This window comes from Salmo trutta, chromosome 1 (genome assembly GCF_901001165.1).
Source record: "Salmo trutta chromosome 1, fSalTru1.1, whole genome shotgun sequence".
Taxonomy (NCBI): Eukaryota; Metazoa; Chordata; class Actinopteri; order Salmoniformes; family Salmonidae; genus Salmo; species Salmo trutta.
In genome coordinates, this window is record NC_042957.1 from 23,054,453 (window position 1) to 23,072,607 (window position 18,155).

Sequence of the window (18,155 nt, forward strand, 5' to 3'; positions counted from 1 at the left end):
GCCTTGGTCTGTCCTTAACGACGCCGGTGACAAAGACTCACCAAAAGCTGGTCTTTGCGGCAACGCAATTGGTTATGGCATCGATTTTGCCTAATCAATAGCCTATAACCAATCTTTTATTAAAATATCACGAGCAGCAAAACAGTGAACAGACATTCTCGCTTTTTCTTTATATTGGACATTATTTTTGTCCATGCAGCTCCTTTTGCGATGTGCATAAAACCCTCCATAGTCTAAGTTGCCTTGTCTGTATTATATGCCCATGGGAAGCAATTATGGTGCCTGTTACTGTATTTAGACATAGCCTATTTAAAACAAGTTGTTTCATTTTATTAGAATTTGATAAGAATTATACATTGTCTTTTTTCATCTATAGCCTAGTGAATTGAATCATGCCTATTGACTACATTTGGCATGTCTATGTCCAGACTGAAAATGACAGTAGGCCTAGCCCCTATATCAGAGTGAAGGCTATAGCCCATGTTTAACTATGCATTTCCATACTGAAGCAATGCAATAAGAACAATGTGGACTGAAAACATGTTCAATATATTTAGCAAATATGGGGCAGGCTATTTAAAGAATTGCATTCGGTTTGTTAAAATAGAGCCCTGGATGTTTTTATAATGTTTTTCAAATGTTAAATTCCTTACCTAATTATGTCATGCATCATTCATTTGAGGATTGTTTTTAGACCTTAAGTGTTGGCGTCTGCTGATTTAAAAGAAAATATGCCGAAATTAAATTGCATAATACTGACACCCGCAGACATAATAGATACAGCCATTCAAAAACAGATACTGTAGATACAGATATGCCCCCCCCAAAAAAAATATATGCTCACACAAACACACACTGCAGCACCATTATAATCCAACTGTTTTGTTAGTATTCATAGCCTCCTCTTCACCACTTCCCCCCTCCCTGTTTGTTGGTACTTGCTCTCTTTCAAACCTCTGCAGTCTTCCCACGTTCCATTGCCATGTTTATTTATTAATATCTTTATCCATCTCTTTATTCATTTGTTTATCTATTCTACCCTGCCTCCCAGTCTCTCCCTCAAAAGTGGAAAGTGAGCCAGACCAAGATCAGGGTGATCTCCACCGTGATCTTCATCCTGTTTGGCTGTGTCCTCTTCGTGGCGTTGCCGGCGGTCATCTTTAAACACATAGAGGGCTGGAGCACGCTGGAGTCCATCTACTTTGTGGTCATCACCCTCACCACCATCGGCTTCGGCGACTTTGTGGCCGGTGAAAAAGGTCTTGAAAAAGGTATTTAAGAGCTGTCTTTTCTGACTATGTTGTATGTTCTTCCCGCCTTCTGTGTCTTAGAAAGAGTTTGTTTGAAATCACACGTGTGCTTAATCTACCGAGACTAAACGTGATTGCTGTACCCTTCTTCACAATAGAAGATCAATAATCAATACTCTGTGTGACATAGCCTCTCTCTCCTTCGCTCTCTTTCTGCTCTCTGGCTAGAGGTGTGATATTATTAAAAGCTTGTATAGTCTTTATTAAATGTGTGTCTGTCTCCTCCCAATAGGTGGGTCTGAGATAGAGTATCTGGACTACTACAAGCCTGTGGTGTGGTTCTGGATCCTGATTGGTCTAGCCTACTTTGCTGCTGTGCTCAGTATGATAGGAGACTGGTTCAGAGTCATCTCCAAGAAAACCAAGGAGGAGGTACGTGATGTGTGTGGAAATCACTGCACCAAACCACAATACACAGTCACAGATACTTCCTATAGATGTTTTCAGAAGCTATACTATAGGCATCCTATACCATAAGTATCTGTGGTGCACTGGTAATCACTGCATGTTGAAATGTGGAAGGGAACCAAGATGGGAAGATCACAGCTAAGAACAAATGTTCTCAGAACTTTAGAGAACATTCCCTTAAGTCTCATTAGGTCATTTCACAGACATAATGAAAAAAAATAGAAAATAAAATTAACAAATAATTAAAGCGCAGCAGTAAAAATAACAATAGCGAGGCTATATACAGGGGGTACCGGTACAGAGTCAATGTGCAGGGGCACCAGTTAGTCAGGGTAATTGAGGTAATATGTACATGTATGTAGGGTAGCAGCAGCGAAAAAGAGGGGTCTGGGTAGCCCTTTGATTAGCTGTTCAGGAGTCTTATGGCTTAGGGGTAGAAGCTGTTAAGAAGCCTTTTGGACCTAGACTTGGCACTCTGGTACCGCTTGCCGTGCGGTAGCAGAGAGAACAGTCTATGACTAGGGTGGCTGGAGACAATTTGTAGGGCCTTCCTCTGACACCGCCTGGTATAGAGGTCCTGGATGGCAGGAAGCTTGGCCTCAGTGATGTACCGGGCCGTACACACTACCCTCTGTAGTGTCTTGCGGTCGGAAGCAGAGCAGTTGCCATACCAGGCAGTGCTGTAACCAGTCAGGATGCTCTCGATGGTGCAACTGTAGAACCTTTTGAGGATCTGGGTACCCATGCCAAATACTTTTAGTCTCATGAGGGGGGAATATGCTTTGTCGTGTCCTCTTCACGACTGTCTTAGTGGGTTTGGACCATGATAGTTTGTTGGTGATGTGGACACCAAGGAACTTGAAGCTCTCAACCTGCTCCACTACAGCCCCGTCGATGAGAATGGGGGCGTGCTCGGTCCTCCTTTTCCTGTAGTCCACAATCATCTCCTTTGTCTTGATCACGTTGAGAGAGAGGTTGTTGTCCTGGCACCACACAGCCAGGTCTCTGACCTCCTCCCTATAGGCTGTCTCATCGTTGTTGGTGATCAGGCCTACCACTGCTGTGTCATCGGCAAACTTGATGATGGTGTTGGAGTTGTGCCTGGCCATGCAGTCATGAGTGAACAGGGAGTACAAGAGGGGACTGAGCACACACTCCCGAGGGGCCCCGGTGTTGAGGATCAGCGCGGCGGATGTGTTGTTACCTACCCTTACCACCTAGGGGCGGCCTGTCAGGAGGTCCAGGATTCAGTTGCAGAGGGAGGTGTTTAGGCCCAGGGTCCTTAGCTTAGTGATGAGCTTTGAGGGCACTATAGTGTTGAACGCTGAGCTGTAGTCAATGAATAGCATTCTCACATAGGTGTTCCTTTTGTCCAGGTTGGGAAAGGGCAATGTTGAGTGCATTAGAGATTGCATCATCTGTGGATCTGTTGGGGCAGTATGCAAATTAGAGTGTGTCTAGGATTTCTGGGATACTGGTGTTGATGTGAGCCATGACCAGCCTTTCAAAGCACTTCATGGCTACAGACGTGAGTGCTACAGGTTGGTAGTCTTTTAGGCAGGTTACCTTAGTGTTCTTGCACACAGGGACTATGGTGGTCTGCTTGAACATGTTGGTATTACAGACTCAGTCAGGGACAGGTTGAAAATGTAAGTGAAGACACTTGCCAGTTGGTCAGCGCATGCTCGGAGTACACGTCCTGGTAATCCGTCTGACCCTGCGGCCTTGTGAATGTTGACCTGTTTTAAGGTCTTACTCACATCAGCTACGGATAGCGTGATCACACAGTCATCTGGAACAGCTGATGCTCTCATGCATGTTTCAGTGTTACTTTCCTCGAAGCGAGCATAGATGTAGTTTAGCTCGTCTGGTAGGCTCGTGTCACTGGGCAGCTCTCGGCTGTGCTTCCCCTTGTAGTCTGTAATAGTTTGCAAGCCCTGCCACATCCGACGAGCATCCGAGCCATTGTAGTACGATTCAATCTTAGTCCTGTATTGATGCTTTGCCTGTTTGTTGGTTCGTTGGAGGGCATAGTGGGATTTTTTACAAGCTTCCAGGTTAGAGTCCCGCTCCTTGAAAGCGGCAGCTCTACCCTTTAGCTCAGTGCAGATGTTGCCTGTAATCCATGGCTTCTGGTTGGGGTATGTACGTACAGTCACTGTGGGGACGACATCATCAATGTACTTATTGATGAAGCCAGTGACTGATGTGGTGTAGCCCTGAATGCCATCGGAGGAATCCCGGAACATATTCCAGTCTGTGCTAGGAAAATAGTCATGTAGCTTAGCATCTGCTTCATCTGACCACTTTCTTATTGACCGAGTCACTGGTGCTTCCTGCTTTAGTTTTTGCTTGTAAGCAGGAATCAGGAGGATGGAATTATGGTCAGATTTGTCAAATGGAGGGCGAGGGAGAGCTTTGTACGTGTCTCTGTGTGTGGAGTAAAGGTGGTCTAGAGTTTTTGCTGGTAGAAATTAGGTAAAATGGATTTGAGTTTCATGCATTAAAGTCTCCGGCAACTAGGAGCACGGCCTCTGGATGAACATTTTCCTGTTTGCTTATGGCCTTATACAGCTCATTGAGTGCGGTTTTAGTTCCAGCATTGGTTAGTGGTGGTACATAGACAGCTACGAAAAATACAGATGAAAACTCTGTTGGTAAATAGTGTGGACTACAGCTTATGATGAGATACGCTACTTCAAGACATTCTTAGATTTCGTGCACCAGCTGTTGTTTACAAATACACATAGACCGTCACCCTGTCTTACCAGAGGCTGCTGTTCTATCCTGCCGAAAAAGCTTTAAACCAGCCAGCTGTATGTTATTCATGTCATCGTTCAGCCACGACTCGGTGAAACATAAGATATTACAGTTGTTTATGTCCCGTTGGTAGGATGTACGTGATCGTAGTACGTCTATTTTATAATCGATAGATTGTACGTTGGCTAATAGGACCGATGGTAAAGGTAGATTACCCTCTCGGCGACGGATCCTTACGAGGCACCCTGACCTTCGTCCACGATGCCTCCGTATCTTTCTCCTGTGAATGACGGGGATTAGGGTCTTGTTGAGTGTCTGAAGTAAATCCTTCCCGTCCGACTCGTTGAAGAAAAACTATTCCTCCAGTACAGGGTGAGTAATAGCTGTCCTGATATCCAGAAGCTCTTGTCGGTCATAAGACACAGTGGCAGAAACATTATGTACAAAATAATTTGCAAATAACGCAAAAAAACATACACAATAGCACAATTGGTTACGGGGTTATAAAACGGCAGCCATCTCCTTCGGCACCATTCTCTATTAAGGTTCTAGACACGTTAAATGTAAATGTTGCAGGAACATTCATGTGTCAAATCAAATTTTGTTGGTCACATACACATATTTAGCAAATGTTATTGTGGGCGTAGCTAAATGCTCCAACATTGCAGTAGTATCTAACAATTCACAACAATACACGCAAATCTAAAAGCAAAAGAATGTATCAGTATTAGATTGAGCAATGATCTAAAATACAGTAGAATAGAATACAGTATATACATGAGATGAGTAAAGCAGTATGTAAACATTATTTAAACATTATTAAAGTGTCTAGGGTTCCATTATTAAAGTGGCCAGTGATTTCTATGTATATAGGGCAGCAGCCTCTAAGGTGCAGGGTTGCGTAACCTGGTGGAAGCTGGCTAGTGATGGCTATTTAACAGTCTGATGGCCTTGAGATAGAAGCTGTTTTTCAGTCTCTCGGTCCCAGCTTTGGTGCACCTGTACTGACCTTGCCTTCTGGATGATAACGGGGTGAACAGGCCGTGGCTTGGGTGGTTGATGTCCTTGATGATCTTTTTGGCCTTCCTGTGACATCGGGTGCTGGAGGTGTCCTGGAGGACAGGTAGTTTGTCCCCAGTGATGTGTTGGGCAAACCGCACCACCCTCTGGAGAGCCCTGCAGTTGAGGACGGTGCAGTTCACGTACCAGGTGGTGATACAGCCCGATAAGATGCTCTAAATTGTGGGTTTTAGGGACCAAGCCAAATTCAGCTTCCTGAGGTTGAAGAGGCACTGTTGCGTCTTCTTCACCACACTGTCTGTATGGGTGGACCATTTCAGATCATCAGTGATGTGTACGCAGAGGAACTTGAAGTGTTCTACCTTCTTCACTGCGGCCCCATCAATGTGGATAGGGGCGTGCTCCCTCTGCTGTTTCCTGAAGTCCACGATCAGCTCCCTTGTTTTGTTGACATTGAGTGAGAGGTTATGTTCCCGGCACCACTCTCTCTTGTTGGTAATCAGGCCTACTACTGTTGTGTGGTCTCCAGATGAAATCTTGCGACTTGTGACGGCCGGCCGCCCAACAACCTGCCCTCTTGACCCTATCCCCTCCTCTCTTCTCCAGACCATTTCCGGAGACCTTCTCCCTTACCTCACCTCGCTCATCAACTCATCCTTGACCGCTGGCTACGTCCCTTCCGTCTTCAAGAGAGCGAGAGTTGCACCCCTTCTCAAAAAACCTACACTCGATCCCTCCGATGTCAACAACTACAGACCAGTATCCCTTCTTTCTTTTCTCTCCAAAACTCTTGAGCGTGCCGTCCTTGGCCAGCTCTCTTGCTATCTCTCTCAGAATGACCTTCTTGATCCAAATCAGTCAGGTTTCAAGACTGGCCATTCAACTGTGACCGCTCTTCTCTGTGTCACGGAGGCTCTCCACACTGCTAAAGCTAACTCTCTCTCCTCTGCTCTCATCCTTCTAGACCTATCTGCTGCCTTTGATACTGTGAACCATCAGATCCTCCTCTCCACCCTCTCCGAGTTGGGCATCTCCGGCGCGGCTCACTCTTGGATTGCATCCTACCTGACAGGTTGCTCCTACCAGGTGGCGTGGCGAGAATCCGTCTCCGCACCACGTGCTTTCACCTCTGGTGTCCCCCATGGCTCAGTTCTAGGCCGTCTCCTATTCTCGCTATATACCAAGGCATCAGTGGCACTGTGTTATCCTGAAAGTGGGCGAAGAAGGTATTTAGCTTGTCCGGAAGCAAGACGTCAGTGTCCACGACGTGGCTGATTTTCCCTTTGTAGTCCATGATTGTCTGTAGACCCTGCCACACGTCTCGTGTCTGAGCCATAGAATTGCGACTCCACTTTGTCTCTGTACTTACGTTTTGCCTGTTTGATTGCCTTACAGATGGAATAACTACACTGTTTGTATTTGGCCAAATTCCCAGTCACCTTGCCATGGTTAAATGAGGTGGTTTGCGCTTTCAGTTTTACGAGAATGCTGCCATCTGTCCATGATTTCTGGTTTGGGTAGGTTTTAATAGTCAAAGTGGGTACAACATCTCCTATACACTTCCTGAAGAACTCAGTCACCGTATCCGTGTACTCGTCAATGTTATTATCAGAGGCTACATGGAACATATCCCAGTCCGTGTGATCAATACAATCTTGAAGCATGGATTTCGATTGGTCAGACCAGCATTGAATAGACCTTAGCACAGGTACTTCCTGTTTGAGTTTCTGCTTATAGGAAGGGAGGAGCAAAATGGAGTCGTGATCAGATTTGCCGAAGGGGGGGCGGGGGAGGGCCTTGTAGACATTTCTACAAGTTGAGTAGCAGTGGTCCAATGTTTTCCCAGCGCGAGTACTACAGTCAATGTGTTGGTAGAACTTCAGTAGCGTTTTCCTCAAATTTCTTTGTTAAACTCCCCAGCTAGAATAAATGTGGCCTCAGGATATGTGGTTTCCAGTTTGCTGGCTGTATGGACGGATACAGTATATCCCGAGAGAGCCATGTTTCCATGAAACAGAGTATGTTACAATCCCTGATATCTCTCTGGAGGGAGATACTCGCCCTGAGCTCGTCTACTTTATTATCCAGAGACTGAACATTAGCCAGTAATATACTCGGAAGGGGTGGATGGTGGGCACGCATCCTGAGTCGGACTAGAAGTCCACTTCGAATACCTCTTCTCCGCCGGTGGTGTTTTGGAGCAGCCTCTGGAATAAGTTCAATTGAAGGATCCAATTCAGGAAAGTCGTATTCCTGGTCATAATGTTTGTGTTACCACCGCTCTGATATCCAAAAGTTAATTCCGGCTGTATGTAATAACACAAAAAGAAATCTGGGCTAATAATATAAAAAATAACACATGAAAAAACAAAACACTGCAAAGTTGCTTAGGAGCTAGAAGCAGAGCTGCCATATGTCGGCTCCATCTACACACTTTATTATCTAGTTTTCTGTGGGTTAGGAGTATATTCCGTCAACGTCCCACCAAACACACACAGACCATGATTGCAATTTTCTCAGAACAAAAGATATTAATGTTCCAGACAAGTTTCATGGGAACATTGATGTGTCCAAAGAAAAATTATTTACCCATCATGTGTTGTTGCCAAGCCAATCAAGGCCCTGATACATTCATAGCTCTTTGTCTGTTGGCAAGGTTAGGGATATTCACACACACAGTGCTTTTAACTTACATATTTGATTACATTGTGCATGTTTATTTATACAGTAACCATTATTCAACATGTCCTCACCTGGGATTTGAACTCACAACCTCTTGGTTCATGGTACTCTGATCTTCCTGCTACACCACCATGTTCATGTCAGGTATCAGTTAATCTGACTATTCTCAACATTTATTTGATTTACTTATTACAGCAATTGAAGGGCTTTCTGTATAGTTGGTGCGCATATTAACCTGTTTTCATGATACTCCTGAATCACTATGATCAATAACAAACGTATTTTCTTGAGTGTACTTTTAACAGAGCAGAGATTTACTTCGAAGTGCAGTTACTCTATTGCTTACACCTATCAAGTTGTTTCAGTTCTACACAAGTGCCTAGGGCGGAGGGTTTCTTGACAGGGCCTAGCTATACTGGCCAATAAGGACATGCGCTAGAGATGTCCCTTATTCGGACAGTGGTTAGGGCATTCGTCATTGGTGCTTCTGGTCTGGGTTCGAGATCTGCTAGGGAAGTCGTCTTCCTCTCACATTCTTAGCAATATATTAATGTCATTATTGCCGTTTGGAATTGCTTTTATCAGACATTTCGATTGTTCATATGGAAATATAATTTGTTTATTATAATTGTATAGATTTCTCCTTTTTCTCACGCATTTCTAGAACTTTAGGTACCAGCTTTGTTTCTTTCTGCACGACCTCCAGATGCTTTTTCAGGTTTGATGTAGTGTTTCTGGACAAAGAGATCAATGCACCATTTGCAGAGTTTGCATTTGACTAAAGTTGGTGTGCTCTTTTTCCTCGATTAACTCAAATTAATGGGAGGGGTAACAACTGAGCTGCTATGTTTCTTTGATTTTCAGCTTTACGATAGCCAATTGGAAACAAAGCCTACAGTATGAATTCCGTTAGCATGAGACAAGGCTTAAAAAAAAATGGGATACTTGAAAAAGTACCATAATTTCCGGACTATTAAGCGCACCTGAATATAAGCCGCACCCACTGAATTTTTTTAAAAGTATTATTTTGAACATAAATAAGCCGCACATGTCTATAAGCCGCAGGTGCCTACGGTACATTGAAACAAATGAACTTTACACAGGCTTTAACGAAACACGGCTTGTAACAAAAATAAGTAGGCTTTAACGAAACACGGCTTGTAACAAAAATAAATAGGCTTTAACAAAACATTGCTTGTAACAAAAAAATAAAAATTTGCAGTAAACAGTAGCCTACCAAGAAAGTCATTGCTCCAGACCAAGCTCCCGTGCAGCAGCTCTATTTCCTTTTCCAACAGCCAGATCAATCGCCTTCAACTTGAAAGCTGCATCATATGCATTTCTCCGTGTCTTTGCCATGATGAGGGTGACATAATGACTACCGTAATCAGAATGATGGGAAGTTTGAGCGCGCTCGATTTAATCTAAACAGTAAACAAAAAAGTTGTTTGACCGTAACCTGTTTGGCAATTTCATTGGTCTAATGAAAGCTTCATGCTGCCAAAAAAACTGAGCACGTCACAGAATGTGTTTTTTTTATTTTATTTTTTATTTGAAATCGGGAAAAATTCATATATTAGTTGTTTAAGCCGCAAGGTTCAAAGCGTGGGAAAAAAGTAGTGGCTTATAGTCCGGAAATTACAGTAACTAATAATATTACAATATATCAGATGATGAGCAAATCCCTGATTTTAGATTTTTTTTAAACATTTTCATTGAATCAGACATTGTAGACTATTCTGAAACGGTGATCAACAGTGTTGTTGTCACGGAAGAAGTTGACCAAGTTTTGTAATCAGTGGAATGCCCGGTGGAAGCAGAGTATGAAAGCTAAGGACATGGAGAAAATTCTGCCGTTTGATTGCAAATATGTGGATGGAGTCGAAAAGAGAACACACAGAAGGCTGTTGTATAAAACACCTGTCTCTGGATTACATCTTCAAACTAAGGGCAACAATGGCATCCGTGACAAAGAGGGAGAAACGTTCATCCATGTATACAGGTAAGAGAGTCTAGCAAGCTACATTTTCAGATATTATACGTTTCTAATTTTGTAAGAAAGTCATTTTCATTGCAAGTTAAAGTGTACTGTTAGCTAGTATGATCTGTAGCAATATTATTCGTATCTCAGAAATCCATTTGCGTTGCTAGTTATAGCCTATGTTAGCTAGCTAGTTAACATTGAACCTAGTTGGTTAGCTTTCGCTACCTGCAGATTCATGCATGGTAGTAGCGTTATAAATTATGGTTCAAGTCTAAACAAAAGATTCCACTATGAAAGTAACTATTTCACTGTACCATTTACACCTTCTGTATCCTGTGCATGTGACAAATAAATGTAGATTTTATTTGATATAGTGTGTGTTTACCAGAGATGTGAAGAACAACATGACCTGCACCAAGTCAAATTAGCATATTCGGTAATGTTAGGCCAACAAGACAGTGTCCAAGTTAAAAAATTATCGTAGAATGCCCTGCATTTATTTCATAACACTCACAACCATAAGCTATTTTCTGTAATTATCATTCCACTAACATGTCAATAATGAGCTTGTTTCATCAGACCAGAAGACATTAATCCAAAAGGTATGATCTTTGTCCCCATGTGCAGTTGCAAACCATAGTCTGGCTATTTTATGTTTTGGAGCAGTGGCTTCTTCCTTGCTGAGCGGCCTTTCAGGTTATGTCAATATAGAACTTGTTTTACTGTGGATATGGGTAGTTTTTTACCTTTTTCCTCCAGCATCTTCACATGGTCCTTTGCTGTTGTTCTGGGATTGAATTGCACTTTTCGCACCAAAGTACATTCATCTCTAGGAGACAGAACGCGTCTCCTTCCTGAGCGGTATGACTGCTGCATGGTCCCATGGTGTTTATACTTGCGTACTATTGTTTGTACAGATGAACGTAGTACCTTCAGGCGTTTGGAAATTGCTCCCAAGGATGAACCAGACATGTGGAGGTCAACAATTTTTTTTCCTGAGGTCTTGGCTGATATCTTTTGATTTTCCCATGATGTCAAGCAAAGAGGCACTGAGTTTGAAGGTAGGCCTTGATGTACATCCACAGGTACACCTCCAATTGACTCAAATTATATAAATTAGCCTATCAGAAGCTTCTAAAGCCATGACATCATTTTCTGGAATTTTCCAAGCTGTTTAAAGGCACAGTCAACTTAGTGTATATAAACTTCTGACCCACTGAAATTGTAATACAGTGAATTATAAGTAAAATAATCTGTCTGTAAACAATTAGGCCCTGTCAAGAATTAGGCCCTGTCAAGAACAAAACCTAACTCCTCCTGCCTAGGCACTGAAACAACCTAGATCTGAAACAACTTGATAGGTGTAAGCAATAGGGTGAATGCACTTTGAAGTAAATCTCAGCTTTGTTAAAAGTACACTCAAGAAAAAACATGCATATATCAGTGATTCAGGAGTATCATTAAAATATGTTAAAACTCCCCTAGAGTCGATTGAGACACTGTTGCGCCAATCTAAGTTACATAACAAAAATATTCCCATAAAAAAATGTCCCTTTAAGCTAGAGATATGAGGTTTTTGCATTGGCTGCGTATCAATCCACCGCATCCGCCAGTGTTGTACTACCGCATCTGTGGTGAAAAGTGGTAGCTGGTTGAGAGAATGCCAAGAGTGTGCAAAGCTGTCGTCAAGGCAAAAGGTGGCTACTTTGAAGTATATCAAATATCAAATGTATTTTTATTTGTTTAACACTTTTTTGGTTCCTACATGATTACATGTGTTATTTCATAGTTTTGATGTCTTTACTACTATACAATGTAGAAAATAGTAAAAATAAAGAAAGCCCTGGACTGGTACTTCTGACTGGTACTTTAGGACAGGCACTTCAAAACCTTGATTCTTCTTGTTTATTTTTTGACTGTCCTTTTTGCCATTTATGAATGTTTTATTCAATGCCAAAATCAATATTTTATCAAATCATTTTTGATATTTTTTTATAAGTAAAGTGGTCTTACAATTCAAAATCAAATAGCTAAATTATCCATAGTATGACCATCTTAAAACAATTCCATATGTCAAGATCTGAATAATGAATACATATGGCAACAAGATCTGAATACTGTGCACCAAGAGGTTGTGAGTTCAAATCCCAGAGGACATGTTGAAGAATAATTACTGTGTAAATGACCATGCACAATATAATCATGTATCTCAAAGTGCATCAAATATGTAAGTTGAAAACACTATGTTAAAAGCAGTATGAGTATCCCTTGCCAACAGGCAAAACTTGTTGTGAATGGATCAGTGGTTCACCAATCAGGGCCTTGATGGGCAACAGTAACAAGGTGTGATGTGTAATGAAAACTGTTTTGTGGAGAACATTTCTTTGGGACCATCAGGCGGGTCCTGACAAATGATACACAAAAATGTTCTTGAAACGTGTATAGAACATTACTATCTTACATTCTGATAACATATCAACCATATTCTGTGTATGTTTGGTGGGAAGTTTATGGAATATTCTCCTAACCCTCAGAAAACTGGACACATGAATGTTCTTGCAACATCTGATAAAACGCATCTAGAACATTCATGTTGTATATTCTGAGAACATTGTAACCACGTTATAGATAAGTTCTGCTTGACATTAAGGCAATGTTCTGCTAACTTTAACACCAAAACATCCAAAGGTTTTTGCTAACATACAATGTTCCCCTAACTAACGGAAAACTGGACTCTCAAACAATAGGGGAACATTACAAAAACGGTCTCTCTCCCTAGAATTGTTAGCTGGAATGTAGCTGTGAATTCACCCAATCACAGCACAACAAGTTGTGACCATATATCAAATCCCCAAACAGGGTGAGGCAAAGTGTTTACTAGAGTATTCGACCACGACCTGGCATATTCAACACCCACCTAAAACGGATCACTTCAAAATAAACCAACCTTTTAGATCAGATGTACAGTATATATTCTTATCCATTTTACACTGAGTGTACAAAACATTAGGAACACCTTGCTAATATTGTGTTGCATCTCCTTATGCCCTCAAAACAGCCTCAATTCGTCAGGCCATGGACTATAACAGTGGCAAGTAACCCTGTTCCTCGAGTGCCGTAGATACTGCAGGATTTTGGTCCAACTAGGGACCACAGATGACCAACTGAGTTAATTTATCAGTGATTCAACGCACCTGGTGAGCCAGGACAAAAACATGAAGTGGGGCTGCCTACCCCTGGACCACAAGTTGTTGAAAACATTCCACAGGGATGCTGGCCCATATTGACTCCAATGCTACCCACAGTTGTGTCAAGTTGGCTGGATGTCATTTGGGTGGTGGACCATTCTTGATACACACAGGTAACTGTTGAGTGTGAAAAACCCAGCAGTGTTGCAGTTCTTGACACACTCAAACCAGTGCACCTGGCACCTACAACCATACACCGTTCAAAGTCACTTCAGTCTTTTGTCTTGCCCATTCAACCTCTGTATGGTACACATACACAATCCATGTCTAAATAATGATAAATTAATTATAAATAAATAATTATTTAACCTGCCTGCTCCCCTTCATCTACACTAATTGAAGTGGATTTAACAGGTGACATCAATAAGGGATCATAGCTTTCACCTGTATGTAATGGAAATACAGTCAGTGTATAAAGGATGCCTAAACCACCTACCCTCCTCCCTAGCAGTGTGCTTAATTCTACTTCAACCCCTTAGCTTACCCTTTAAACGTGGATGGATTTCCCTGATTAAGTTGTAACATGTATTTTTAAAGGATGATTAATACAGTTGAATTCCAATCGTGTTGTGCTTCGGACAGCTGCAAATTAATCATGGGACATCTTACCGCTCTGTCATGTTCATTCATTTAGCTTAAGTAAATGAAGGAGAACACACACATGCAAGGGTCTGTAAGACACACACACACACACACACACACACAAATGAACGCTGACAGGCACAAACCTCCTCCATATTAATCTCCATTCATTATCCGATATAAAAGTAAATCCCATTACAAAGGGAGAAATATGTGTGACTCTGCCGTGTGAATACTTGCATCATTAGGAGTGTGAGTGTGAGCCCTATGATGCAGACCTGAGTTTTACATAAAAACCTATTACTGAGAGCGAGGGAGACAGTGAGAGGACAAGAGAGTGTGTGGCGGAGAAGTGAGAATGAGAGGGTAAGAGTGGGTAGTGAAGGAAGAGAGGGAGGAATGGAAATGTGGACAAAAGATGAAGAGGGGGAGGGAAGCAGAAGAGCACACATGCAGACTCACAAATCTTAGCTTGGGCGTCTTCGATCCAGTAGCCCAAGACAGCTCATCTCAGCTTATTGTATAAGAAAATACCCTAGAGGTATTCATGCTATATTTTATGAAAATAATCAATAACTTCATCCCCCTTCTTCCATTTTTCCCCACTCTCCTTTTCTCTTCCTCTCTGTAACCATGAAAATGCCCTGCATCCCATTGCATCTTATAAAGCTCGTTCTCGTGTAGTGAATGGATAGTTCTGGGTAGAAACTTCATTCAAAGGGGAAAAGGCAATTGGTCCCTTTTGTCGAAAGGATGTATATATATCAGGGGAGGCTGCTGAGGTGAAAACGGCTCATAACAAGAGCAAATAGAATGGCATCAAATCATGTGTTCAGCCAAGAGCTGGCCAGTGACATGAGCCTACCAGACGAGCTAAACACATGCATGAGAGCACCAGCTGTTCCGGAAGACTGTGTGATCACGCTCTCCGCAGTCGATGTGAGTAAGACCTTTAAACAGGTAAACATTCACAAGGCCGCAAGGCCAGACGGATTACCAGGACGTGTGCTGCGGGCATGCGCTTAAGAACTGGCAAGTGTCTTCACTAAGATTTTCAACCTGTCCCTGTCCGAGTCTGTAATACCAACATGTTTTAAGCAGACCCTCATAGTCCCTGTGCCCAAGAACACTAAGGTAACCTGCCTGTAATAGCTGTCTTCAGAAATGGACAAAAATGCGGCGGAGTTAGTGTTCAACATGATTTAATTAAACAAACACTTTACAACTACACAAAACAAGAAAACTGACAGCCAACACAGTCCTGTCAGGTGCAACCACTGTGACAAGAACAATTACCCACGAAACACAAAGGAAACGTAGGCAACTTATGTGTGACTCCCAATCAGCCACAACCCTCTACAGCTGTGCCTGATTGGAAGTCACACGGCCAAAATCAACGACACAATCAAAACACACACACCTTTTCTGCCACGTCCTGACCCAACTAGACACTCTACTGGTCAGGACGTGACAGTACTCCCCCTCAAAGGTGCATACACCGAAATGCACCTACACAAAACACAGAAAAAAAAACCAAAACGACTACAAACCAAAAAAAATCCCCTAAACAAAAAGGGAGGGAAGGGAGGGTGGCTGTCGTCAATGACGGCACAGTGCTACACCCTCCCTCCCCCAACCCACCTATCCTGGAGGTGGCTCAGGTGCGGGACGTAAACCTCGCTCCAGCTTCGGCGTCTTCCACTTTGGTGGCGCCGATAGCTGCGCCGGGCAGACGGGCCACTCGGGCTGACCCTGGCAGACGGACCACTCGGGCTGGGCCAGAGGACAGGCGGGCCACTCGGGCTGGGCCGGAGGACAGGCGGGCCACTCGGGCTGAGCCGGAGGACAGGCGGGCCACTCGGGCTGGGCCGGAGGACAGGCGGGCCTCTCGGGCTGGGCCGGAGGACAGGCGGGCCACTTGGGCTGAGCCGGAGGACAGGCGGGCCACTCGGGCTGAGCCGGAGGACAGGCGGGCCACTCGGGCAGATCCGGCACGGCGGGCCACTCCGGCAGATCCGGCACGGCGGGCCACTCCAGCAGATCCGGCACGGTGGGCCACTCCGGCAGATCCGGCACAACGGGCCACTCCGGCAGATCCGGCACGACGGGCCACTCCGGCAGATCCGGCACGACGGGCCACTCTGGCAGATCCGGCACGACGGGCCACTCTGGCAGATCCGGCTCAGGATTCACCAGGCTGGGGAGACATGGAGGCCTGGCTCTGGGCGCAGGCCCTGGACTCACCAGTCTGGGAAGACCCGCTGGAGGCCTGGTTTGAGGAGGTGGCACAGGAGAGACCAGGGTGGAGAGACCCACTGGAGGACTGGTCCGTGGAGGAGGCACGGGTTTGACCAGGATGGGGAGGCCCACTGGAGGACTGGTCTGTGGAGGAGGCACGGGCTTGACCAGGATAGAGAGACCCACTGGAGGACTGGTCCGTGGAGGAGACACGGGCTTGACCAGGATAGGGAGACCCACTGGAGGACTGGTCCGTGGAGGAGACACGGGCTTGACCAGGATAGGGAGACCCACTGGAGGACTGGTCCGTGGAGGAGACACGAGCTTGACCAGGATAGGGAGACCCACTGGAGGACTGGTCCGTGGAGGAGGCACGGGTTTGACCAGGATGGGAAGACATGCAGGAGGCCTGGTTCTGGGCGTAGGCACAGGACGTGCAGGGCTAGGAAGACATGCAGGAGGCCTGTTTCTGGGCGCAGGCACAGTCTTTACCAGACAACCAGCACGCACCTCAGGACAAGTATGGAGAGCTGCCTCAGGTGACATCATATCCACGACGCGCTCTGTAGGGCGAATGCCGTGCCTTATGCACCACACTAGCAGCTCTCTCATCTCTCTCTCCCTTAATTTCCCCATTAACCCCGTCACAGTCTCTGCCTCATACCCCTCGCTCACCTCCCATGTCAGCCCGACTGGCTCTGGTTCCGACCTCCGCTCCACCGACTGTCCCGTGTGCCCCCCCCAAAAAAAATAATTGGGGCTGCCTCTCGCGCTCGTTGCGCTCTCTTTCCTCGTAATAGCGCCTCTCCGCTCTCGCCGCTTCAATCTCCCACTGCGGGAGGCGATAATCCCCAGCCTGAGTCCATGGTCCCTCTCCGTCCAGGATTTGTTCCCAAGTTCATTGGTCCATCACACTGTACTCCTGCTGCTCCTTCCGCTTCCGCCGCTTGGTCCTGGTTTGGTGGGTAATTCTGTAACGGCTGTCTTCAGAAATGGACCAAAATGCGGCGGAGTTAGTGTTCAACATGATTTAATTAAACAAACACTTTACAACTACACAAAACAAGAAAACTGACAGCCAACACAGTCCTGTCAGGTGCAACCACTGTGACAAGAACAATTACCCACGAAACACAAAGGAAACGTAGGCAACTTATGTGTGACTCCCAATAAGCCACAACCCTCTACAGCTGTGCCTGATTGGAAGTCACACGGCCAAAATCAACGACACAATCAAAACATACACACCTTTTCTGCCACGTCCTGACCCAACTCTACTGGTCAGGATGTGACACTGCCTAAACGACTACCGACCCGTAGCACTCACATCTGTAGCCATGCAGTGCCTTGAAAGGCTGGTCATGGCTCACATCAACACCATCATCCCGGAAACCCTAGACCCACTCCAATTTGCATACCACCCCAAGAGATCCACAGATGATGCATTCTCCACAGTGCCCTTTCCCACCTGGACAAAAAGGAACACCTATGTGAGAATGCTATTCATTGACTACAGCTCAGCGTTCAACAATATAGTGCCCTCAAAGCTCATCAATAAGCTAAGGACCCTGGGACTAAACACCTCCCTCTGCAACTGGATCCTTGACTTCCTGACGGGCCACCCCCAGGTGGTAAGGGTAGGTAACATCACATCTGCCACGCTGATCCTCAACACAGTGGCCCCTCAGGGGTACATGCTCAGTCCCCTCCTGTACTCCCTGTTCACTCATGACTGCACGGCCAGGTACCACTCCAACACCATCATTTAAATTTACCGATGACACTACAGTGGTAGGCCTTATCAACGACAAGACAGCCTATAGGGAGGAGGTCAGAGACCTCAATGTGATCAAGACAAAGAATATGATTGTGGACTACAGGAAAACGAGGACAGAGTATTGCCATTGTCATCGACGGGGCTGC

At 44.7% G+C, this 18,155-nt stretch overlaps 1 protein-coding gene across 3 annotated transcripts in view; it reads left to right on the top strand.

The window, feature by feature from the left end:
• LOC115188991 (potassium channel subfamily K member 2) overlaps positions 1–18,155 on the top strand; it is a 51,251-nt gene that overhangs the window by 28,310 nt on the left and 4,786 nt on the right. For all 3 annotated transcript variants that reach the window (XM_029747873.1, XM_029747843.1, XM_029747863.1), the window contains 2 exons: positions 1,052–1,271; positions 1,543–1,682. In XM_029747873.1, coding sequence (XP_029603733.1) covers positions 1,052–1,271; positions 1,543–1,682 — 360 coding nt within the window. The remainder of the gene's footprint in view (positions 1–1,051; positions 1,272–1,542; positions 1,683–18,155) is intronic.